Raw genomic sequence first — 25,174 nt, 5'->3', positions numbered from 1 at the left:
TTTTCAGAAACAGCGCCACCTTTGTCCATAGGCTGTGTCTGGTATTGCAGCCAAGTCCTATTCAAGTGAATTCTGCAATACCAAGCACAACCCATAGACAATTGGCGCAGTTTTTTTTCCCCCAATCCCAGACAACCCTTTAAAAGTGTTCTTTTGGCTTGGACCTTGGTGAGTTGCATTATGGGTAATGTCGTCAGCTGAATGCAATCCATGGTTGTACTCGGAACTCCCAACTTGGTTTGTAGACTGCATCCCGGGTCGGTCGGCTTGCGTATGGTCTCCAAAAACAACCTGGGATTTGAATCCCCCATGGCTGCCCTCCTCAAATTTCCCATAATTCAATACTCTCCATTCATACTTCCAAATTGGAAGTGCATTTTAAAGGAGTTTTGGTTATTAAGGCTTATTAATTGTATAATGAAAAGTACTGCAAATTTGAAATAGACTTCATTCACGGTTTTCGAGATCTCTGCTTGCTATCAGTGAATGGGAATGATTCTATGGACATCCAGAAGCTGAAAATCGGCCCTGATCATGTCCAAGTGACACAGGTGAAGGACTCGTCGGTGTTTCAGAGCTCTTTCTTTTGAGGAGCCTCGCACCTGTGTTCCATCACTTTTAGCAAGCAGAGATTTTGAAAATGTTGAGAAATTGAAACCGTGTGTTTTTCTGTATACAAATGAATGAGCTTTATTTAGATAAAACCCTGGAAACTTTTTAAGACTCCTTGCTCCAGCAAAATGGCTCCATCATGGCAACAACTTGCAATCTGCTTTTCCTCTCCCATTGCAGTGGCTTCTATCTCTCTCGCCTCCCAGTCCAGTGGTCAAGGGAAGCTGCTTAGGAGCATATCCTGGGCAGGTATATATACACAGCAGAAAGGATTCTGCAGAACTTGTATGACCCATTTGACGTGTGCCTGTATATTAACCAGATATTTGCCAGATTCATCTGTTTTCTGTGTGCTTATTGCTGTTAAAGAGGGAGATAAAAAGCCGAGAACACATTAGCGGCATGGGCGTCTTGTTCTGCACGTGACCTGGCTGGCCTGTCCTGCTGTGTGGCGCTCTAGGTAGATTTAATGAACAGTCTTTAGCAGACCTCACCTGAGACTGCATGTTGACTCGTGCCAGCCTGATCCCTAAACAATATGGCAGCATTGAGGGTGGCGTGGAGTGATTACTAACATCCATCCATACTCACATGGACTCCTCTGTCTGATCTGATGTAGATCGCTTTCTTAAATCAACAGGTTCCATATAAAAGAATATCTGCTGAAACTGATGGTGACCTCCATGTCTAATCATGACTTAAAATGATTGTCCACCTTTTTCGTATCAAGTTGTTTTTAAGCCCAAAATGATTTGCTGATTAATTTCTAAATATTTGTTTAACACTCAGAGCTTTGCTTTTCTGATAAAGCTCCAAATCCCCTGCATAGACGTAGGTTAAATGATAAAATTCTGGTTACCTGCAGCCACCACTAGAGGGAGCTTATGAGCTTACTGCAGACTGAGTTCAATGTATAAGTTGTATGCAGTAAGCTCCCCCTAGTGGTGACTGCAGGCTGCTCGAATGGTATCATTCAACTCGGTCTATGCTGGCATTTTGGAGCTCTGTATCAGATGAAATGAAGCTCTGAACCCTATGAAGATATTAATCGGTACAGAATACTGGACTTATTTAGATAAAAAATAAAAAAATGGTGCTTAAACCTCTACATTCACTTTCAGATTTTAAGTAAATGAAGAAGTGACGAGATCCAGGGTTCGGGTTAAGAATTTGCTTTTGTAATCTGTGCTCTGGTTTAAATGTTCATCGCCCCATCTGTAAGATTGATGAAGGGATTGTGTAATGTGGAAGTATCAGTCACTTCAAATGCAGATGGTTCATCTAGGATTATATATAGGGTTTTTTTTAAAATTTTTAGTAGTTTTGCTCTGTTCAGTGGTCGTTCTTGTCATTTATCATCCCTATTGACTTCACTGGAATTTTCATGCCATCGGTGTTGACTACAATGCTATTTTACAAAAAGACACCTAACCGATACCATTAAAGTTATTGGGGTCCGTTAAGGAATCGAAATGGAAACCTAAGAGACTGAAGCCTTGACGCTGGTGTGGACAGAGCCCAAGATGCTAATGGTTGGTTATGTTCATACTCCGAGAGGCTAGAAAAAAACCATTCTCTCCTATTCCTCCCCCCCCCCCCCCCCCCATGCTGGGCATTACATTTTTGGGATTGCCGGAGAGCCGCAAGGTGGAGACCTATGTCATGGTTTTCTAAAGATGACCATAGTATGGCCTTGCCATCGCGATCCCTACCATTTGGATTTCCGCGATGTTTGGAGTTGTAGTTCCGCAGTAGCTGGAGAGCCACATGGTAGGCGTTATTGCCCTATGTCATGACTGCTAAAAAATAGTTGCTACATAAAACCAGCATTGGGATTTCGAAGTGATGTTGGGAGTTGTAGTTTTGCAATCGCTGCCCTATGTCATGGGCCGCAGCAGATGGTTACTACATTGTATTTTACCTCTGTCACTAAACTCATTAATAACTAGTGTTAACCCCTTAAACTAAATAGTGGTGTCTCCTCTTATGTAGTATCTACTACCCCTTCATGCATGTCTAGCTTAGGAGGCCTCTTTTGCTTCATGAATATATGGAGGATGGGTCATACTAGAATATCCGTATCCTTTACTTTTGGCTCTATTTCCTAAGTGGTCCCTGGAGCTTTTGCATCTTCTATCCTGGGTAGACCGGAGACCTTTTTCCTTGCACAATATGCAGTAATAGTCAGTGAATATAGAACAAGGTGATACTTCCACATTAATAAGTAAGAAATAACCTGTTAATCTTGTCAAGACTCCCTGATAATCCAATACCGTGAGCTGATAAATCCCGTGGGTTTTACCTTTACTTCCTCCTTATAGAATCCTCCGTTCCAGAGGAAGGCTCCCAAGTAGATGGCGAAGGGGATGTGATGTCCCCAGGTGGCTCCCAAGAGTTGGACGACTTTGAATCTGTGATTAACAATGACCCCACCAGTGAAGAGAAGACAGAGAAGAAGACTGATGGGATCAGCAGGGTGAGCTGCGTTATCACTAACAGAACAAACTGCAGGTTCTGGCTGTAGTTTTTCAACCCCATTCAGCTATTGGCCTTACAAACTAAGTGTAATATCTCCTATATTCTGCACCTATATACAAGAATATAACTACTATAATACTGCCCCTATATACAAGAATATAACTACTATAATACTGCCCCCTATATACAAGAATATAACTACTATAATACTGCTCCTATATACAACAATATAACTACTATAATACTGCCCCCTATATATAAGAATATAACTACTATAATACTGCCCCCTATATACAAGAATATAACTACTATAATACTGCTCCTATATACAAGAATATAACTACTATAATACTGCCCCCTATGTACAGGAATATAACTACTATAATACTGCCCCCTATGTACAGGAATATAACTACTATAATACTGCCCCCTATGTACAAGAATATAACTACTACAATACTGCCCCCTATATACAAGAAAATAACTACTATAATACTGCTCCTATATACAAGAATATAACTACTATAATACTGCTCCTATATACAAGAATATAACTACTATAATACTGCTCCTATATACAAGAATATAACTACTATAATACTGCCCCTATATACAAGAATATAACTACTATAATACTGCCTCCTATATACAAGAATATAACTACCATAATACTGCCCCTATATACAAGAATATAACTACTATAATACTGCTCCTATATACAAGAATATAACTACTATAATACTGCCCCCTATATACAAGAATAGAATTACTATAATACTGCCCCCTATATACAAGAATATAACTACTATAATACTGCTCCCTATATACAAGAATATAACTACTATAATACTGCCCCCTATATACAAGAATATAACTACTATAATACTGCCCCCTATATACAAGAATAGAATTACTATTATACTGCCCCCTATACACAAGAATATAACTACTATAATACTGCCCCTATATACAAGAATATAACTACTATAATACTGCCCCCTATATACAAGAATATAACTACTATAATACTGCCCCTATATACAAGAATATAACTACTATAATACTGCCGACTATATACAGGAATATAACTACTATAATACTGCCCCCTATATACAAGAATATAACTACTATAATACTGCCGACTATATACAGGAATATAACTACTATAATACTGCTCCTATATACAAGAATATAACTACTATAATACTGCCCCCTATATACAAGAATATAACTACTATAATACTGCCCCCTATATACAAGAATATAACTACTATAATACTGCCCCTATATACAAGAATATAACTACTATAATACTGCCGACTATATACAGGAATATAACTACTATAATACTGTCCCCTATATACAAGAATATAACTACTATAATACTGCCCCCTATATACAAGAATATAACTACTATAATACTGCTCCTATATACAAGAATATAACTACTATAATACTGCCGACTATATACAGGAATATAACTACTATAATACTGCCCCCTATATACAAGAATAGAATTACTATTATACTGCCCCCTATAGATGGGAATATGAATGTAACTGGGTAGGATAATGTTCATAACTGAATGAAATACATTTCTTTTTCTATAGTCGTCCTCCACCTCCAGTCAAGAAGAATCCACATCCCAACAAACAGAGGAGTTAGAAGTCGGTGGGATTCCTATTGAGGGCTCTACTACACGGGAACTTCCTTTCCAACCTTCACAGACGCTTAGTAAGTCGAGCTCATCCCCTGAACTTCAGACCTTACAGGAGTTGCCACGAGAACCTGACATTAAAGACCCCGTCCAAGCTCCCCCAGCTCTAGAACAGAAACCTCTACTACAGATCCAAAGCCCCGAACCTGCACCTAGCAAACCGGAAGAGGAGAGCTCTGCTACGGTGACCCCAAAACCCGAAGCAGGTTCTAGGCTGGAATCAGAACTCCAACAGTCTCCGCAGTCTGCAAGTGGATACCGGCCCCGGGGCCACACCATCTCAGACTCCGAACCTTCCAGACGAGGCAGAAGGATTAACATTGATGCTTTTAAGAACAGCACCAAGGCCACTAAAGCCGAGAAGGTGCCAGGAATAGACCCAAGGTACGGATCTGTCCACTCTGACGTGTCTCGTTATTTCATAGGGAATACAAGTATTTACTTAACGAGTCTGCAGCTTTTCTTAGAACTCTGCAATATGCTGTTCCTCTGTTATTGCTCCTGGAAATGTATGACTAAGTGGACAACTAGGCGTTACCATTCCTCTTGTCAATAAGGTGTCTGACCGTGTCAGCCTGTTTAGGGAGAGTGTAGGCGCACACCCTATTGACCAAGAATTGTAATACTCCGTTGTCAATTTGTTCATTTCCAGGAGGAACAACAGAGTAATAGTAAAACACACAATTTTATGAAAAGATGCTCCAGAATTGTCATTTAGTGGCGAAATAAGTATTTACAGCAACAGACCTGTTTTAGTGGAGAACGGACAGGTCCACTTAATAAAGTTTTTGTTTTTTTTTTTATTTAAATTTTTTTTTTCTTCAACCTTATTGGTAAATATCAGTAGGATATGCCTTTTAATCCCTTTACGACGAAGGACGGATATATCCGTCCTGTGCAGGAGTTAGTTCCCGCAAAAGGACGGATATATCCGTCCTATGATCGCGTGGGTACTGCCAGTGTACCCACGCGATCAGCGGCAGGAGCATGGCTGTTATACACTGCCTGGCTCCTGCTGTAGTCAGAGGCTGGGTTCACACGACCATGTTACGTTCGTAATGGACGGAACGTATTTCGGCCGCTAATCCCAGACCGAACACAGTGCAGGGAGCCGGGCTCCTAGCATCATAGTTATGTACGACGCTAGGAGTCCCTGCCTCGCTGCAGGACAACTGTCCCGTACTGTAATCACGTTTTCAGTACGGGACAGTAGTTCCACCGAGAGGCAGGGACTCCTAGCGTCGTACATAACTATGATGCTAGGAGCCCGGCTCCCTGCAGTGTGTTCGGTCTGGGATTAGCGGCCGAAATACGTTCCGTCCATTACGGACGTAATGTGCTAGTGTGAATCCAGCCTAAGTGCGCTCCGATTCCGGCAGTTTAACCGATTTTAGATGCCGCTGTCAACAGCGACATCTAATGTGTTTGACAGAGGGAGTGAGCTCCCTCTGTCACCCCATCGGCGCCCCTGCAAAGAAATCGTGGTGTGCTGTCGGGTTTCCATGGCAGCCGGGGGCCTAACAAAGGCCCCCAGGTCTGCCTTCAGCAACTGCCTATTAGGCCATGCCGGAGGCAGGTTTTACACGGACAGGCAATGCTTTGGTATACTAACGATAGCAAAGCATTATATATGCGATCAGCAGATCGCATGGTGAAGTCCCCTGGTGGGACATAAAAATAAATAAATAGTAAAGCAGTTAAAGTTTGTGAAAAAAATTTAAAATGTAGCTAAAAAACCCTTATTTTGCCCAATAAGTGGTTTAATTTAGTAAGTGTCAAAAAAAATAACACATATGGTATCCCCGCGATCGTAATGACTTGAACAATAAAATGAACAAATTAATTATACCTCCAGATGAACGGCGTCCAAAAAACAACTGCAAAAAACGGCAAAATTCTCTTCTCCCATCCCCCCGCCCCATAAAAAATTAAATAAAAGTTAATCTAGAAGTCCTATGTAGCACAAAATAGTACTAGTGAAAACTACACCTTGGCCCGCAAACATCAAGCCCACGTACGGCCACATCGACTGAAAAATAAAAAAGTTACGTTTCTCAGAATGCGGCGATGCAAAAACAAGTAATTTTTTTTCTAAAAGTGTTTTTATTGTGCAAACGTAGGAAAACCTATAAAACCTTTACATATTTGGTATCCCCGTAATCGTGCCGACCCATAGAATAAATTGAACATGTTATTTATGCTGCATAGTGAACGGCGTAAATTTATAACGTGAAAATCAATGCTGGAATAGCTGCTTATTTTCAATTCTCTCCTAAAATAAAGTTAATAAAAGTTAATCGATATATTATATGCACCTAAAAATGGTGCAATTACCAAATACAACTCGTCCCGCAAAAAAAGTTACGGCTCTTGGAATGCGACCGTGAAAAAACAAAAAATAATCCATGGTCATTAACGCGCAATGGCCTGGTCATTAAGGGGTTAAGGGTATGTTCACATGCACGAGTTAAAACAGCCGAAAATGACGGAGCGGTTTTTATTGGAAACCGGTCTAGTTTTTTTGTTTTTCAGCCCTTTTTTGAGGCTTTTTTTTTTTTAGCAGTTTTTGGAGCCGTTTTTCAATTGACCCTATGAAAAGCCGCTCCAAAAACAGCTCAAGAACTGACCTGCTCTTTCTCTTTATGCGCAGTTTTTTAAAACTGCGGCGTAAAAAAACGCCCCATCTGGGAAAAAAAACACCTTTTTTCCATTGATTTCAATGGGAAGGTGTGTGTCGGCGTATCAGAATTTTTCAATACTTATTTAGAGGGGTTTATGCCCCAGAAATAGGCCTGAACACCGTGTGAACATACCCTAACATCTAATTGGGGGGGTCCGGCTATTTGGACACTTTTTTATTAAGAGTATGAGGGTTACACCATTCCCATCTCCGGTGACCCAGATTTAAATAAGATTGGCGGGGCTGTGACAACCTCATTTTATTTTGGTAAAAGTACGTCACATGGATTTCACGAATGCTGATCAGATGGCTGTATGTGTGAATAATCTAACAATGTTTCGGGGGTTTTCATATTTCTCCATTTCCTTCCAGTTTTGTATTTCTACAATTGTACCACTCTCCTTTCTTTGGGGATGAGTCTAACAAGCCCATTCTGGTCCCAAATACTCAGGTAATACTCATGGTCATCATTTATCGGGAGAAGGTGGTAATTAATTTACCAGTCCTCTCAATTATCCTGGTGTTTTTACCTTGTAGACATTTGAAAGAACTATGAAACTTCTCGACCAGATCCCCTGCTATGACACACACAAGATCGGGGTCCTGTATGTCGGAGAAGGGCAGGTAAGTGTCCAACTCTTACATCAATTAAAGAGCTTGTACAGGATAAGAAAAACATGGCTGCCATCTTCCCAAAAGAGCGCCCCCCACCTGTCCACAGGTTGTGTGTGGTATTGCAGGTCAGCTCTATTCACTTCAGTGGAGTGGAGTTGCAATACTAGACACAACCCATGGACAAGTGTGGCGCTGTTTTATTCTAATCTTGGTTGGGTATTTCGAAGTGGACTCGTAGTGAACTAATAGGTTTCCTATCATGTACTACTTATAGCATATACATTGGGATGGGACTGGTGGGGGTCCCAGTGGTGTCTTTGTAGTCTGCTTGTTTCTGAGGCCAATACATGTTTTATTTTAACGTAGGTGAGCAATGAGCGGGCAATCCTATCCAACGAGCATGGATCATACCGGTACACGCAGTTCCTCACCGGTCTGGGAAAGCTGATTGAGTTGACGGACACTCAGCCCGACAAGATATTTTTGGGAGGATTGGATGCAGGTGGAGATGATGGACAGTTCACCTATTGCTGGCACGATGACATCATGCAAGGTAAGGGGGCACCTTCTGGCCAAATCAGAAAAGTTTATATCCTGCTGGGACTTATAGTTCCTCATAAGGCATTGATCAGCATGTTAGGAAGATGTTTGGGACAACCTCACTAAAAGGGATGTACAGGATTAGAAAAACATGGCTGCTTTCTACTGGGAATGGCGCCACATCTATTCATAGGTTGTGCCTGGTATTGCAGCTCCATTGAAGTGAGCTGCAGTACCACAGACAACCTGTAACACTGTACAACCCCCTTTAACCTCCCCCCATATATCTTCAGTCATATTCCAGATCACTACATTTATGCCGAATAAGGAGATAGACCCCTACCGCTGCAACAAGAAACGGCACGTCGGCAACAACTTTGTAAACATGGTGTACAACGACTCGGGAGAGTTTTATAAGCTGGGAACTTTAAAGGTACGTTCTTTACCTTCCTTCTTCCTTAGCCTTCTGACTGCTCGTCATGAACGTTAAATCCGATCGCTTCTTTTTAGGGTCAGTTTAACTTTGTGGATGTGAACATTCAGCCCTTGGATTGCGAGAGCAACTTGGTGACATTACAGTGTCGGAAAGGTAACATTGGACATGATTGATTGCACGTATGGGTCGATATGCCGTTAATGTCTGATCGTGGGGGCCCAGCATTCGGACCCTTATTGACCAGACCTTGATTGCATACTAATGCCTAGAGCAAAGGGGTCTTTTACTTTCTTCTGAAATTGCCACACATGAACCAGTGCTGTGTTGGCGGCTGCTTTGCCTTATGCCGCATCTTCATTCTAGATATTCGCGGGGCAACTACTAATCCGACATTGGCATAAGTAATAGATATGCCATCATTCTTACAGTAGGAAAACCCCTATGAAGAAGACCTGTAACCTCTCCTGACATGTCTGTTTTAGTAAATAATTGTATTCCCCATAAAGTAACAATCTTGGAACATTTTTTTTACAACTCTACGTTGTACCGTTCCTCTTTTGTTCCTCCTAGAAATGTATGAATTGACGACTGGTTGTTACACACCGTCCAATCAGTGCTGAGTGAGACTATGGGGGCACGCCCCTTAGACAAGCGGAATGGTTAACACCCAGTTGTCCATCTATTCATAAATTTCTAGGAGGAATAACCGAGGAATGGCACAACGCAGAGTTCTAGGACAATGGTACCAAATTGTTTCATGGGGTATACAAGTATATATTAAAACACAAGAAGTGACAGGTCCTCTCAAAGTAGGCAGTAGGTCTGTGCATGAAAATGCTTTTTGTAGTTACTCACCTCCACCACTAGGAGTATGGTGCAGATCAGTATGACCCCCTCCTCCGAAATGTTTATTTAGCACAACTTGTATGTTTTTTCTTTCTTTTGTAGATATGGAAGGACTTGTTGACATATCTGTCGCTAAAATTGTGTCTGATAAAAACCTACCGTTTCTAGCCCGCCAGATGGCGCTGCATTCAAACGTGAGATTGATCTTTATGGCGTTCTCTGGGATTTTTGGTTGTGTATTCGAAAACGTTTGTGACGTGATGAGTTTTCTCTTTGGTTTTTAGATGGCTTCACAGGTTCATCACAGTAGATCAAATCCCACAGACATTTACCCTTCTAAGTGGATTGCCAGATTGAGGCACATTAAGAAAATGAGACCAAAGGTAGGTTGCCTGGAGCACGTGTTGTGGGACTTTGGCTTTTGGAGACTCACACACTGGTCAACATTGAGTTCTGTTGATTTCAATGGTGTCTTTGAATTCTGCGGTGTTGGATTTTAAGTGGTGGAAATCTCAAACAACGCTCCACATCATGGGCACCATACAGGGATCTCAACTTGCGGACCCTGCTCCAAGGTGTATTTTGACAGCGCTGCAAATCCTCTGCTTCCCTTCACGCAGCCAGTTACATGATGATGATCTGGCTTCTTTCAGCCACCACTAGGGGGAGATCACTGCATACACATTCAACTGCAATAAGTTCCTAAACTCCCCCTAGTGGTGACTACAGGCAGCTGCAATTGTATTATTGGATCCAAGTTAAGAAGGTCAAAATGTCTGGTCTTTGGGGTTGTTTTTTGTGGTTTCAGTTGATCCTTTGGATGTCTTTATTTTTTTCTTCTAGATTCACGAAGAGTTGCTAGAAATGAGCGCAAATATGCCTTACCCCATGCATAACCTCTCCAACAGACCTCCCCCGCAGAACCCTCCATCTGCCAGCGGCGCTTTTGAAACTGGACAGCGGACTCGCCTCATATCTGCTGTGGATGATTTCACAGAATTCGCCTAAAACCTTTAATTGTGGGAGGGGCGGGACTAAGTGAACGGTACGTCCTATGGGCCTGACGGAGGGGCGGGAGGCTCAAAGCACAGACTACGGAACGCTAAGACCTCCTGCTCCGGGGCCTCCTGTAGCACGATGACAACTGGACATTTTAAGAGACTAATTTAAATTATTTTCAATATTGGAACACATCCTAATTTATTAAAGACTTCACCCCCTGCAATGTGATCCATTCAAGACTTACCTGGAAATGGATCACAGGAACGGCCTCAGTAAGTCGGACACAGTGTGCGTTACTGCTTTGAGGTTCTGTTTTTGGGGGTTTTTTTCTGTACGATTACAAATAAAGTTAAAAAATAATAATTTCTTGACTGAAATTTGATGTGTAAATTGAGGTTGGAAAAATTTGTGAGATTTTTAATTGCACAAATTAAATTTCATTTGCCAACCAGAATTCTCCCCTGGTCGCTATGGGGCAGAAATATCAAAACTGGGGCAAAGGAAAAGTGGAGTAGATGCCCATGTTAACCAATCGGGTCGCTGCTCTAATTTTACCCCCAAAAAAAAAAAATCTTGATTTTGATATTTTTTGAGTAGCAGAAAGTGTGACAAATTCAGTTTGTTTTTTTTTTGTTTTTTTTTTTGCTGTGGCTGCCTTCTATATATGATGTAAGGCTATTACCATAGTCTTATTTGCTCCTCACTACAGTAGGCTGCACCTTGCACACTGCCTGTGACATGCTGCGTGCTGCTGCACAGGGCACAGTATGCAGCCTTTCACAGCAAATACTTTGCCTTTGGGTAAACCATCATGGGAAGCTCTATAAGGCTGGATATGATATGATCAGCCGGTATGTCAGTGTCATGTTTTACTCCCGTTACGTATTAAATTTTTTTTACATTGTCATTTCGTACAAAACACCAACACGCATAGTCGTTCTGCAGCCATTTTAATTTGTGACTTTGTCAGACAAGTTGCATTGTAGCGCATTTTACAAACAAGGCAATAGTGAGATCAAGATTTCGCCATGGCGATAAAGATTTACAGCTCGCCTACCATGGAGGTGGTCATTCAGCCAGTCTATTGCTTCCTTAGGAGAGTGATGTCACCAGCTCCTAGTGATGTCATAGACTGCACGCTATATTGGCTGCCTCCATTATACGTAATAAGTTAGTAAAACCAATTATAGAAGAAATCTTGTTCCACAGACAATAAAAAATCTTTTACAATTAACTCTGACCATACAAGTAAAAGCGAAAGCAGTACAGGCTCCGCTCGGGCTCGCTGCCGGCAGGAGGAGAGGGTAAGTGCAATGTTTTACATAGAACAGCTCTATGCGGCCACCGACCAGATCGGTGACTTTTGTCATAAACGGCCATTTTATTACCTGCTAATTCAACAACCTAATAAAATCCTAGTTGTAAACGTAATAACTTTTCATTTCTAGTAGGTGTAACTGAGGGCTCGGTTTAAAGAGGACCCGTCACCTCTCCTGACATGTCTGTTTTAGTAAATAAATGTATTGCTGGTGAAATAACAGTTATGGAGCATATTGTCATAGAACTTTGTTGTGCTGTTCCTCTCTTGTTCCTCCTAGAAATATATGATTAAATTGAACACCGGGTGTTACCAGTTTGGGGGGTGTCCCTACACAGTGACACTGTCCAATCAATACCGACTGAGTGAGACTATAGGGACACGCTCCTTAGACAAGGGAAATGGTAACGCCAAGTTGTCCATAAATTTCTAGGAGGAATAACAGTCGGACTCTTCGTTGTGCCGTTCCTCTATGTTTGAGAATTGTCATTTCATGGGGACTACAAGTATTTACAGAAATATACGTGTTCGGGAGAGGGGACAGGCCCTCTGTAAAGGAAGAGGTCGCAATGTCTGCGGCTGTGATGAAATGAACTCCTAGAATGTGCTGTCAGGGAATGCTGGGAGTTGTAGTTTTGCCACAGGCTGGAAAGCACTGATGTAGGGTTTTGTTTTTTTAAAGTTGTACAGAAAATCTGTATAACATTATTACAAAATAGGAAACTTCTGGCTGTCAGAAATCCCACTGTGATCTTTCAGCAGTAAAAATGGCCCCAATGAGGTATCTGGGCATCCACTAATGTCCTGTATATAAAATTCTCGTAGGTCCCCAGCACCAGTCTGCCTGTTATACAGACATTAAAGGGGGTGTAGAGAATTAGAAAAACACTGCTGCTGTCTGTCAGAAATGGCGCCACTCCTGTCCACTGGTTGTGTGTGGTATTGCAGCTCAGCCCCAGTCTCTTTAATGGAACTGAGCTACAATACCAGACACAACATGGACTGGGGTGGTGCAATTTCTGAAAGAAAGCAGCCATTTTTTTCTAATCCTGTACATCCTTTTAGGTGACAACCACTTTACAATATTCATAGAAAGAATGAACAGAACAGTCAACTTCACACGTGTAGGCCTCACTTATCAAACAGGCCTTGTTACCCATAGCAACCAATCACAGCGCAGCTTTCATTTTTCTAAAGTTGTTTAAGAAATGAAAGTTGAGCTGATTGGTTGCTATGGGCAACAAGACCGGAAGAGCTAAATGAGGCCTACGTGTGTTTATTCTGCTGCCCAAGGCTTAATACCTGGGGCTGTGTCTTTTGCCCTGATGGTTTCTGTCCTCTAGATTAGACTTTCTTTGGCTTTAGGGCCCCCTATATTTGGCAGCTTCTGTTACAATTCTGCCTTATTGGCACCAGGAAAGCCACAAAATTACTAAAACTTGGGTCAGAGCCTTGTGAATGGAAGTTTACCTCAGGATAAGACCTCATTCAGACCGTAACATGTACGCTGAAATGTGGCCGAATTATGACTGACAGGTGGGTCTAATGGACCCCAACTAACCGCATCCTAGAGATCTATGATACAGTTAGTACTTGTGGCTGCAATGCGAGGCCAAGGCCTTAGCTGTTTTGCCGCACCACCCGCCATTTAAGCGAACCAAACAAGATCACCATAGAACCATATGGTGATCTACGTTTCGGTTCAGAACTGCGGATGTTGCGGCGAAAATACAGATGCTAAAATTCAGCCGTATAAAAGGGCCCTGTAGACGCAGCAGAACTTTTGCGGCAGATTCAGCCTGACTCAATTCAATGGGAGTCGGATGCTGCTTTTCCCGCTAGCTGATTTATTTATTTTTTTGGATTCTACCTGAACCTCTCATTGAAGTCAATGGGAGGAATCTTCCTACTGAAGGCAGGAATAATTTTGCGGCAGGCCCCACAGAGCAAAATCCGCAGTGTAAACTGACCCCCAAGGCCCCATGCACACGACCGTATTTTTTCCTGCCCGTAAATACGGGTCCTTTGTCATCCGTATTCCACCTGTATTTATGGACCTGTAAAAAAAAGGGGGACTGGAAATGATGCAGACAGAGGAATCCCCTGACGTCGCCTAAGCAACGCTCCCGTAATTACGGGTGCACACACGTAGCCACCCGTAATTACGGGAGCCCCATAGACTTCTATGGGCCTGCCGTACCGTAATTACGGCCTGAAATAGGACATGTTCTATATTTTTCAACGGCCCGGGCACCTTCCCGTAAGCAAACGGCAATAGAAGTCTATAGGCCCGTAATTACAGTAGTTTTTACGGTCGTGTGCATGGGGCCGAAGTTGTATAATCCTGGCCCAGTGATATAGCAGCCCCTGATCCTGGTATAAAGGGATAACCATTCTGTTCACAATTTCTTAAAATACGGCAACGTTACTTTTTAAATCAAATTTAAAGAGGCTCTGTCACCAGATTCTCAAACCCCTCTCTCCTATTGCATGTGATCGGCGCTGCAATGTAGATAACGCTAACGTTTTTGTTTTTTTTAAAACGTTCATTTTTGGCCAAGTTATGAGCTATTTTATATATATGCAAATGTGGTTTGAAATGGACAACTGGGTGTTTTTTTTTCGTTATGTCCAACTGGGCGTGTATTGTTTTTAACTGGGCGTGTTTACGTGTGACGCTGACCAATCAGTGACCAGTCAGTGTCATACACTCCTCTACATTCATTTACACAGCAGCGATGTGCAGCCACATAAACAGAGATTATCGTTAATCAAGTGTCCTGATAATGAATACACATGACCATCCAGCCTGGACGTCGTGTGTATTCAGAATCCTGACACGTCTGAATCTTTTCTTTGAGATTTCTAGCAAGGGAAACAATCTCGCGAGATTACGGAGGTAAACGAGATTTCGTTTCCCTTGCTGCAAATCTCACAGAAAAGAGTCAGACGTGTCAGGATTCTGAATACACATGACGTCCAGGCTGGATTTCATGTGTATTCATTATCAGGACACTCGATTAACGTTAAACAGAGATTATGTGGCTGCACATCGCTGCTGTGTAAATGAATGTAGAGGAGTGTATGACGCTGACTGGTCACTGATTGGTCAGCGTCATACACGTAAACACGCCCAGTTAAAAACACAATACACGCCCAGTTGGACATAACGAAAAAAAAAACACCCAGTTGTCCATTTCAAACCTCATTTGCATATATATATATATAAAATAGCTCATAACTTGGCCAAAAATGAACGTTTTAAAAAAAAAAAAACACGTTACTGTTCTCTACATTGCAGCGCCGATCACATGCAATAGGAGATCGGGGTTTCAGAATCTGGTGACAGAGCCTCTTTAAATGAAAAATAAAAACATTTAGCGGACTTCGTTTTTAACCAAGGAATATAAAGTTATGGTGGCGGTTTAGTCCCGATATGTAATGTACGTGGTCCAGCCATCCCTACAATTACACGAGTCATATCCGGTGAATAGTGTTACTATTAGGAGGGGGGCACAATGTTATAACAAGAAATTTAACGTAAATGAGCAAAAACTGGCAAAACAAAATATTACATTAAAATACAAATTGTATCAAATATATTAAATATGCGGCTTAGATATGTTTATTTTTATTGCATTATATATTCAGCCTACAAGTGTCTCAAATACTTTTACAATCTACCCCGCAAATTTATATATTTTTTATATATGGTGCTGCCCGCGGCAACCAAGACGCTTGCGTTTTCAAACCGCTTACAAAATTGCCTCTGGTGCTCGCTTGCTATGGGTAACACTGGTTTTGTGTTTGTTTGTTTTTTATATATACACAATAATACTGATTTCAGAACAGTGGAGCGTGATCTATAGATCTTTAGGATTTTAACTAATTCGAGAAAAAAAAAAACCATAAAAAATAAAAACTTCTCGATTTGTGTGTGGGGGGGAGAATCTCGACCAGTATTCAAGAGACACGAGTAGGCCGCCCCTCTAATCATAAAGTCTACAGGCTGCGCCTTTTAAGCCAATATGCAATTTTCTACTCCTATAAAATACATATAAATATATACAAGAGCACAAAATACATAATTTTAAATACCTCTCGTGATAATAGTGCTCTGTCCCTCTATCTACAGAATTGCTTAGTTTGGTTACAACGCTATGAAAATATAGCGAATATTACAAAGATACACAAATTCCAACCCGCAACTGTGTGTGACCGGTTTACAAAGCCTGAAATGTGAGTGGTGTGAAAACCAGACCCGTCTCTCGTTACAGGGGCTATTCATCCATTAAAGCCAATGGGGGTAGAAAGGGAGGGATGTCTAAAATATCAAAAGCTGAGCTACACTTATATGGTTTAGACTTATAATTATACTCCAATCACTTAACGTTATAGAGTAGATATAAGAATTTGTTCTAGAAGACCAGTAACCATCACAGCCAGAGCTGCAATCAAAATTCTGCTGGTTTCAGCTGCAGGACTGTTTTCAGTGTATTTACATAACATGCAATGTCTACACCAGGGAATGTAGCCGCTTTATTTTTTTTCTTCCCTTATCACATTCTTCACAAGTCTAAAGGGTGTGGCTGTCAGCCTAGTGCTGACGGGCTCCAAGCATCAATGAGCAGAATTCTGATTGCAGCTCCAGCTGTGATATGGTGCAAATTGATATCTAAAGGTCAATTATTTTGCAATGCACATAGTCTTTTCTCCCTTGCTTTGGGTTTGTTTGCCATTTTTTTTTTTTTAAGGACTTAACCCCCTCAAAGGGTTTTTTCGGTTCCTGCAGTTTGTAACTAATGGCTGCAAATAACGTGAATTAACACATTTTACCTATTAAATACAAGTGCTTTGTTGAGGTATCTACTGTATATGTGTAATTCCTTTCGGCCAGATGAACGCAGCCTACTGAGACAAGAAAGAGACCCTTTATGCTTAGTTCTAGGGTCTGGATTCTGTCCTGTCTGGGTCCATTCCCCCTTTTTGGCTTGTCGCGGGTTGGTCTGCAGCCCTAAGCATCACCGGTTTTGAATGAATCCTTACAAGATAAGAGATGTGGTCTTGGAGGTGGGAGGAAATAAGTACCTTCAAAAATACTGCATCTCTTTGCATTGAATGTTTCGGGCCTAGTTATAGGTTAAAAAAAATAAGAAGCGTTTTGTTAAAGTGCGTGGCGCTCCATGCAAACTGCTGAAATGTACAAACAAACATGGAAATGAGAAATACATTCAGTAACAAGGGGACGTACAGGCCAATCAATCTCCCTAATAGTAGGAGCACCAAGGCTTATGTAAGTGGGGTACTCGGATTCTTGGTCACAACCAGACGGCCTACTTGGCACGCTTATGAAAGGACCCTAACACACAGGAAGCAACCATCAGTACCAGATAGCGCATGATGTCATCTCTTCCAAGATAATGGTTGATTTCTCAAGAATATCGCATTTGACCCCAAAAATGGGGGTGGCCCACAAAGACAAATAAACCAAAAACAAGCAGTGCCCTTCATGTTAAAAGATGGTAGTGAAGTCTCTGTTGGCGACCACCGCCAAGCTGGTGAGATGTTCCTTTGTGCCTTCAAGTAGACGTAAAGTATTAATCTATCTTATGATGTAAATTCCAACATGGAAGACTTCTCTGGTTCTCAATACCCGATACAAATACTCCTGCACTTGTTATGAAACCCTCAATGTGCGGAATGCCTTTGGGAGAGTCTCAAACGTCTTCGAACGCAGGTCGTGTCCTCTAAACTCAACTGTGGGGTTAAGACAAGTGGTCGTATGACATCAGACCTTCACACAAGTTCCTGTAGAAAACGGCAATCTCACGAAAAGAAGAGTAACGCCTCTATAAGTGCCGAGTGATCGTCCGTCTTGCGTCACGTTCCAAGATTACGTTGGTTTATCTCGGCCAAGTAGAATTCTGTTCCCTTTTGTCCTGGTAACGTACACAGGGCATTGCTTATCTAAAAGGGAATAAGACGCTCTTGCAGCACCCTGAATAAAACCTAGAGACCAGCAATGACTGTTGTAAAAAAAATCCAGGACTGACCAGCAAGTCCTTCAAAAACACTGGTCCCTTTTTGAAAAAGCACCATCGATAATCTTGCAAGAAGCACCTCCAGAGGATGGCTAGATACCGGACGCAAAGACAATAGTAAGCAGCTCTTTGTAGTCAGTGTTTCCCAACTATGAGTCATAGTGATCGTCAACAGGACAGGTTGTGGGACAGCCAGCTGTCTACAAACCTAATTATGAGCCACCAGGGCTCAATTGAAAAATATCATCTAGAGCCACCAGGGCTCCATGAACTCAGTACGAGCCACCAGGGCTTACATAGGTAAAACTTTCAAGCCGCCAGGGCCTGTAGATTGATCATTCCAAAACGTTAAATGCCTCCAGGGTTTAAAGCTTTAGAACCAAGAAAGGGACCCGTGCGTGTTGACATAACTTGGGAATCGCTGTCAAAGAGGATGTATCTGACACCATGACTAACTTCATAGGTCAACACAAGGAGCCATTAACCGTCTAATGGACCTCAAAGAGCTCCCAGTTGGTTCATAGGAGCGGCATCCTGAACTGTATCCAGAAATATTCCTCATAGGTACGAAGAAGCTCTTGGAGCTGGTGCCCATGTAGCCGAGACAATAGTGTTCCACCATGAGGTCTGCTAACTGACACTTGGGTGGACTCTGTTGTGGGCTCGCACTGACTTTCTTCTTTTGCTCTGTGTTAACTGCATGGGGATAAGTGCTGGTTCTTCTGCCACTACCTTGTCCACAGTGATCATCTTGCTTGCTGAAGTACTTTCTGTTAATACCTGAGAAACGGCAGAAGATTGCGAAGTCTTCTTCAACCGGTGGAGACCATCAGACTTAGAACTTCCACTTTGGTTTGTTGCGGAATTCTGCTGGAGCCCTTGACTCTCTTGGGAATGGCTTAGTGGCCTCCTAGTGGGAGCGCTCTCACGTGGTCTTCTCTTCTTGGCTATTCTCAAATGTACATCTTCAAGGCTGCGCTCTATTCTATACACTTCTTCCGTGGCGTGATTGACCAGATCAAACTGTGACAGAAGAGTCTCCAGCACAGGTAGCAATCTTTGAATGTTCGCATCGACCTCCGCTCTCTCCCTGGTGTTCACACCGCTGAACGTCTCAAGTTGACTGGAGATGGTGGAGAAGGAGGAGGAGGAGGAAGAGGTATCCGAAGCTGCACCCGGCGTTGAACCTCGAAGTGACTTGGAATCACTGGAGGAACGTGAGGGAAGTGGCGCCATTCCTTCGAAGCGCACCTTGTGACGGAACTGAAAAACAAAAAGGTGTGTGAGAAGATGCAAGCCAAACTTTTTAGAATTGCATTTCTTTGGTTCAATCAATATTGAGCGGTCCAATTTGTATATCGTCTGGACAGGCTAGCGCATTACATTTACCTCCTTCACTTTGCTGACACCCATCCATATCCGAAGCCTCCTGAGAAAGAGTTCCACCATCTCATAGTCCTGCAGTTCAAATGCCGGTCGGAACAAATCCAGCCGCACCTGTCGGTAACTGTTGATCAACATGGCCGCAAAGAATCGCAACAGGATCCATACTTCCAGCACCAGGTAGCTTGCGAAGTAGAGATGGTGAACATAGGAGGCATGTGGGAAAGGGGCTTTCAGAGTGATAGTGCCACGAGCCACCGCAAACAGAGAGAGGATGCTTGCCCCGAAGCTGTGAAATTTTTCCCACGATGATGAAAAAAGCTGGAGGGGAGAGAAAAAAATTGCTGGAGCATTACCCACCATGAAATATAAATCCACATATAGACATATAAGATATGAATAGTTAGAGTTACCAGACCATGTGACTGCTGTGTTTGCCTCTAGTAAAAACATAGTTATATTCTGACTCAAAATTAAGATGTCTTTTTAAAGTGTAACCCCCCCCCCTTTTAAAGAATGTGAACACTTAAGCCAGTCTTTTAAAAAAAAAAGTAATTTTGTGTATACAGCTCCTATGCAAAGCTATGTGTCTCCACCTCAACAGACTACAAGCAAACCCTGTGTAGTCTGATCCTGCAGTAATGTTAGTCCCTGCCATCTACCCCATCTTCTTACTAACCTACAAACAATAGAAGGGGGGGGGGAAGTAACACATGCTAGCAGGATCAGACTACACAGGGTTTGTTTGTAGTCTGTAACCATGGAAACACATAGGTGATCATAGTAGCTAAATATACAAAATGGTAAGAGATTTTAAACCAAGACTATTTGCAAAGTTTTTTGATTTTCGGATGCATTGGAGTTTTTAGTTTGCGGATTCACTTCACCTCCGCTGTAATGCTCTGTTTTCACATAGATGCATTATCCTATTAGGACTTTATTAAATTATGGATTTTTGCTTTAATGCATATTCAGATAATTTGTACTTACTAAAAAGCCCAACTGAGCGTACACCAGCATCAGACCTAATGTTGCCCCGGCGGCGGCACACAGCTCTTTCATGGACAAACTCAATGTCTTCCCAAATACAGACCACTCTCTGACGAATCGGAGCTGCTGTGCGACCTTAAACGAAACAATAATTAAATTCCTTCAACATTTTTACAGATTTTATTGCCTATAATACTCAGGAAATGTAATATGCCGGATCTTTGTAAAATATCTGTAACAGATATTTGTAATAATTACCATAAAAAATTATTTTCTCGTTTATTGGGTATAGAACCTGCTACTAGGACGCTGACAGTAGGCAGAAAAAAACTTGGCTCCCTAATATCCTGTGGATACCTGGAAACCATCAACAAGCAGTCTAGCTGTTAATTGGCCTTATAACGGGTTTATTTTTAATTATGGGTTTCATTTATTTTTAATAACAGGTTCTCAATGAAGGTATTAGGGTACGTTCACACGTGAAGGAATATTGCAGGAGGAATCTGCCGCAAAATTCTGCCTCCCATTCATTTCAATTGGAGCCGGACGCTTCTTTATCCCACTTACCGATTATTTCAGCTAGCGGGAAAAAGGAGTGTCCTGCTCGATCTTGGAGCGGATTTCGCCCGAACCTCCCAGGTAGAAATCTTCCTGCCATCAATAGAAATAGTTCCGCGAATTATTTTGCGGCGGGACCCGCCACACAAATCTGCCGTGTCAACTAGCCCTTAGGATGTATTGTGTTAATAAACTAAGATGCAGGGGGTATTAGAATGATAATGAACTAAATAGACCAGTTCACCCCTGTAAACGAATGAATCTATCAATCAGCCGCTACCCTGCTTGTTGACAGATTCCCTTACAAAGCGCAGCACAGGTGAAATAAATATTAATAATAAAATTCCCTGATGACTTACCTTCATCATAAGGAGGAAGAGCAGAGATGCGGAGAGACTATTGAAGGTGTTACCCAAGAACGCCACATGGTGCAGGTTGACAAATGAGGCTTTGTCCTTCCGGTACCTGTCCCACTGCTGGTCAGCCAGGCTGCCTCGACTCAGATATACAACCACAGTGCTCACCGTCAAGACCGTCAGCAACCACTGGACGTAATTCCAGAAGTGGGTAAAATAGAGCCGCCCCTCCTTCCTAATAACCAGACACTCCGCAATCACAAAGTACACGACAAACATCATGAGGAAGACCTGCGAAGAGAGAATACAAACATCAACTCCCAGCGCCAAAACTAGTCGAAATCAAATTTTGCTGGTCGCTGCCCGGTGCTTGTCAACAATGTGCTGACAGACACACCTCTGATAAATGACATTGTAAGAGAAGTCTTTTTTTTCTACAACACACTGATGTAACAGCCACTGACGCAGCAGAGTATACTCTCAATAACTGAATCAGCACTCTGGTTTGCTAGGAAACGTCAGTCTAGGAGTTAACCAGATTTTGAACGCAGCTTTGGATGTGAATTGTGTTTAGAAAATGATGTTCAAATACAGAATGTCACTTACCATCATGATAAGGAGAAGGTGAGTACCACTGCTCAGACGCAGTAACGGGAAGGCTCTTATTTCAGCAGATGGGAGTGATCTACCGGCCAGGGGAAATTCCAGCAGCAGCATCACCGACGAGTAAAGATGGCCGCCAGGGCTGTACAAAGAGAATTCCACAAATACCGCCCTCGTCCTACAAACACATGAAAATAAGGGACGAGGGCATTAGATTACAATATGGAATGGTCAGTGTGAACTACGACCTAACAAGATACAAGACTTACAGGTTGTCGATCCATTGATCTTGCTGGAGATCGTCTAAGATGGCTTGATTCACGTCCAAGTCGTCACCCAACTGCTGAATGTAACCAGAGGTGTCATAGAAGGAGAGGAAACCCCAATACCAGGCCCTGGAGACGAGACGTATAATAAACCGTAGGCTGATATAAGGAGCCTGTCGCTTCATGGTGGGCAGCGCTGCATGGTGGTACCTACCCTGTATTATCTGGAGGAGAATACGACCCGCTACGGGATGACACATCAGAAGTAGGAGTCCAACCAATGTCATAGCTCGTATCAAACTCTTCTGAACAGGTCCCATGGCTGGACAATGAGTGGGCATCACACGCTGCTAATAAAGATAGAAGTTATAGTGTGAGGGACCCTCCATACGGTGGTCCACACCCTGTAGGGGCTAATTACACCCAAAAGTTACCTCCTGCGATCACGTGATAGGTCATGTGATCACCAGAAGCAGCGGCGGTGTCACTGTATACAGCGCTCATTGGGCAGTATTTACTAAGCTAGTATAAATGAAAAGTGGAGGTGTTGCCCATAGCAACCAATCAGATTGCTTGTTTCATTTTTAAACTGGCATTTCAAAAATGAGAACTAGAATGTGATTGGTTGCTTTGGGTCACTACTCCACGTTGCCTTTACACCATTATAGATCTCCCTCTATGAGCGCTGTGTACAGAACGTAGGCAGTGCCCAGGCACCGATGTGTTCTCACACTGAGGGCTCTGGTTATTTCTTACATGGGCCAATATGCCCACCTGGGTCCCTTTATTGTACTCTATTCTTGCTAGTGTAATTTTTTTAGGAAAAAAAAAAAAAGACGTTCCTCTCCTAAATGTATTTTGCCCCTTTTTAGGCCCTTGCCTCACTGGCAATACTGCCTTAGGATAGACTGGTTGCCAGAGAAGTGCTGTATAACAACTACTATGAAGAGACCCTGGTTGTTAAGCAATGTGTCCTTGGAAACCAAACTGTCAGACAGGAGTCATTATAACATTATAAAGCGTTCCGTGTCTATAGTAATCACATGACGATGGAACCGCACCTTTCTTTAATCGAATCTGGCGTAAGCGAGCCGACCCCAACAAGCTGCTGTAGCTGCCCTGCTGGTTATTATTCAGAAATGGCAGCAACACATCAGATGCCCAGGCCCAGAACTCGTCCGACCTGTCAAGGACATAATATATATATCGTTATATCATCCGAGTTCCTGATATTTCATCCTGATTTCATTTAATAATACAAGGACTGCGCTCAGTAGGAATCTGGGGGTGATTAATGATGTCTGGACTTTACCTCTTAATTTGCATAAATTTGTGGCTTCCCATCTCCTGCCGGACGGAGCGCTGCAGCAGGTAAGCCCTGTGGTTCACGGAGTCATCTCCATAGTTGGTCAGGAGGACAACCAATAAGAAGAGCGTATAAACCATCAGGTTCTGCATAGACACATAGGAAACCAGATTAAGGCTACATGCACACGTTGCGTAATTTGGTGCAGAAAATCTGCATCAAAACCGTAGGTAAAAGCAGGTTAAATCCACACCTAATAGTGCGTTTTCATGTGCGATTTTTACATTTTGATGTGATAAATGGAGCGTTTTTATTCTACGGATTTTGTTGCGTTTTTTTTTTTTTATAAATCCGTCAGATACAATTCACATGCAAAAACGCTAAAAGATAAACTGACATGCTGCAGATTTTAAAATACGCATCGCAGGTCAATTTTCCATTTTCGGAAACATTCCGCAATGTGTAGATGAGATTACTCAGTATCTCATTTACTTTGCTGGTACTGTATTAGGCGGCAGATTTGAAAATCCACGTGGCAAATTGGCACGGAAAACGCACCTTGTGAATTTGGCCTAAAGGTATTTTTCAGTTATTGCTAAAGTCCATATACTTTTCACAGCAGAGGGTTTGCTACAATTGTATCTAATCCACTATATCAGGATTCCAGGCTGATCTATCAGGACAGGATATGTTTAGTTTACAGGGGACTGCCTAGGCTGGATACAATTGTAACAAACCCTCAGCTGTGAGAAGTAAATCGGTTTGTAGAACTTTTAAACCTTTGGATGTAACAATGAATGTTCCCTGACAGCAAGCAGAGATCTTAAACAATATTTATAACTGCCCTGAAATATTTTCGTTTACCTTAAGCATTTTATGCAGCAGCTTGACCTTGCGTGCTTCCTCTCTGGCCTGGAACAAGGCAAATCCTTGCGGTGGTCGTACCTTGGTGATCCTCTCAGAAATGTGCTCCACGAGGGGACATTCTACAAGGGTGTCCTCTTCTTCTGGGTACAATCGCTTCACCACCAATGCAAAGTATATGGCCTCCAAGAGAACCTGGTTGGAGACAAAACGTTAAGGGGGTTTTGGATGATCGGACAACTGATGACCTATCCACCAGATAGGTCATTAGTATATGATCTGTGGGGGTCCGACACCTGGACCCCGCACCGATCAGCTGCTCTGGCTGCCTCCAGGCATCGGATGTCGATGCTGGAAGCAGATGGCTCCGGTCATGGAAAAGCAGCCGAGCTGCAGTATTCAAGTGAATAGAAGCAGAGCTGCAGTTCTGCCGCTATGCATTATACGGAGCCATCCGCTTCCAACTACTGCATACCCTTCAAAACATCCGGTGCCCGCAGGCAGCCGGAGCAGCTGATCAGTGTGGGGTCCGGGTGTCTGACCCGCACCGATCATAAACGGAT

At 42.5% G+C, this 25,174-nt stretch overlaps 2 protein-coding genes across 6 annotated transcripts in view; one reads left to right on the top strand and one right to left on the bottom strand.

Moving 5' to 3' along the window:
• The window catches only part of TSC2 (TSC complex subunit 2), a 37,443-nt gene extending 26,154 nt beyond the window's left edge, over window positions 1–11,289 (top strand). For 3 of the 4 annotated variants that reach the window (XM_075830554.1, XM_075830553.1, XM_075830557.1), the window contains 11 exons: window positions 793–861; window positions 2,934–3,088; window positions 4,701–5,191; window positions 7,860–7,938; window positions 8,025–8,111; window positions 8,469–8,655; window positions 8,936–9,075; window positions 9,153–9,231; window positions 10,027–10,118; window positions 10,209–10,307; window positions 10,768–11,289. In XM_075830554.1, the coding sequence (XP_075686669.1) occupies window positions 793–861; window positions 2,934–3,088; window positions 4,701–5,191; window positions 7,860–7,938; window positions 8,025–8,111; window positions 8,469–8,655; window positions 8,936–9,075; window positions 9,153–9,231; window positions 10,027–10,118; window positions 10,209–10,307; window positions 10,768–10,932 (1,643 nt within the window). In that variant the 3' untranslated portion in view covers window positions 10,933–11,289. The remainder of the gene's footprint in view (window positions 1–792; window positions 862–2,933; window positions 3,089–4,700; window positions 5,192–7,859; window positions 7,939–8,024; window positions 8,112–8,468; window positions 8,656–8,935; window positions 9,076–9,152; window positions 9,232–10,026; window positions 10,119–10,208; window positions 10,308–10,767) is intronic. The other variant, XM_075830556.1, reaches the window with a different exon arrangement.
• Window positions 11,290–15,583: 4,294 nt separating this feature from the next.
• The window catches only part of PKD1 (polycystin 1, transient receptor potential channel interacting), a 93,361-nt gene continuing 83,770 nt past the window's right edge, over window positions 15,584–25,174 (bottom strand). The window contains exons 36-45 of one of the 2 annotated variants that reach the window (XM_075830551.1): window positions 24,612–24,806; window positions 23,754–23,893; window positions 23,503–23,624; window positions 22,656–22,791; window positions 22,445–22,570; window positions 22,179–22,353; window positions 21,576–21,863; window positions 20,659–20,793; window positions 19,675–19,989; window positions 15,584–19,548 (exon numbers count right to left, since the gene is read on the bottom strand). In XM_075830551.1, the coding sequence (XP_075686666.1) occupies window positions 18,916–19,548; window positions 19,675–19,989; window positions 20,659–20,793; window positions 21,576–21,863; window positions 22,179–22,353; window positions 22,445–22,570; window positions 22,656–22,791; window positions 23,503–23,624; window positions 23,754–23,893; window positions 24,612–24,806 (2,265 nt within the window). In that variant the 3' untranslated portion in view covers window positions 15,584–18,915. The remainder of the gene's footprint in view (window positions 19,549–19,674; window positions 19,990–20,658; window positions 20,794–21,575; window positions 21,864–22,178; window positions 22,354–22,444; window positions 22,571–22,655; window positions 22,792–23,502; window positions 23,625–23,753; window positions 23,894–24,611; window positions 24,807–25,174) is intronic. The other variant, XM_075830552.1, reaches the window with a different exon arrangement.

This window comes from Rhinoderma darwinii, chromosome 6 (assembly GCF_050947455.1).
Source record: "Rhinoderma darwinii isolate aRhiDar2 chromosome 6, aRhiDar2.hap1, whole genome shotgun sequence".
NCBI lineage: Eukaryota > Metazoa > Chordata > Amphibia > Anura > Rhinodermatidae > Rhinoderma > Rhinoderma darwinii.
The sequence above is the reverse complement of the archived record's forward strand: the minus strand, read 5'-3'. Positions and strand labels throughout refer to the sequence as shown.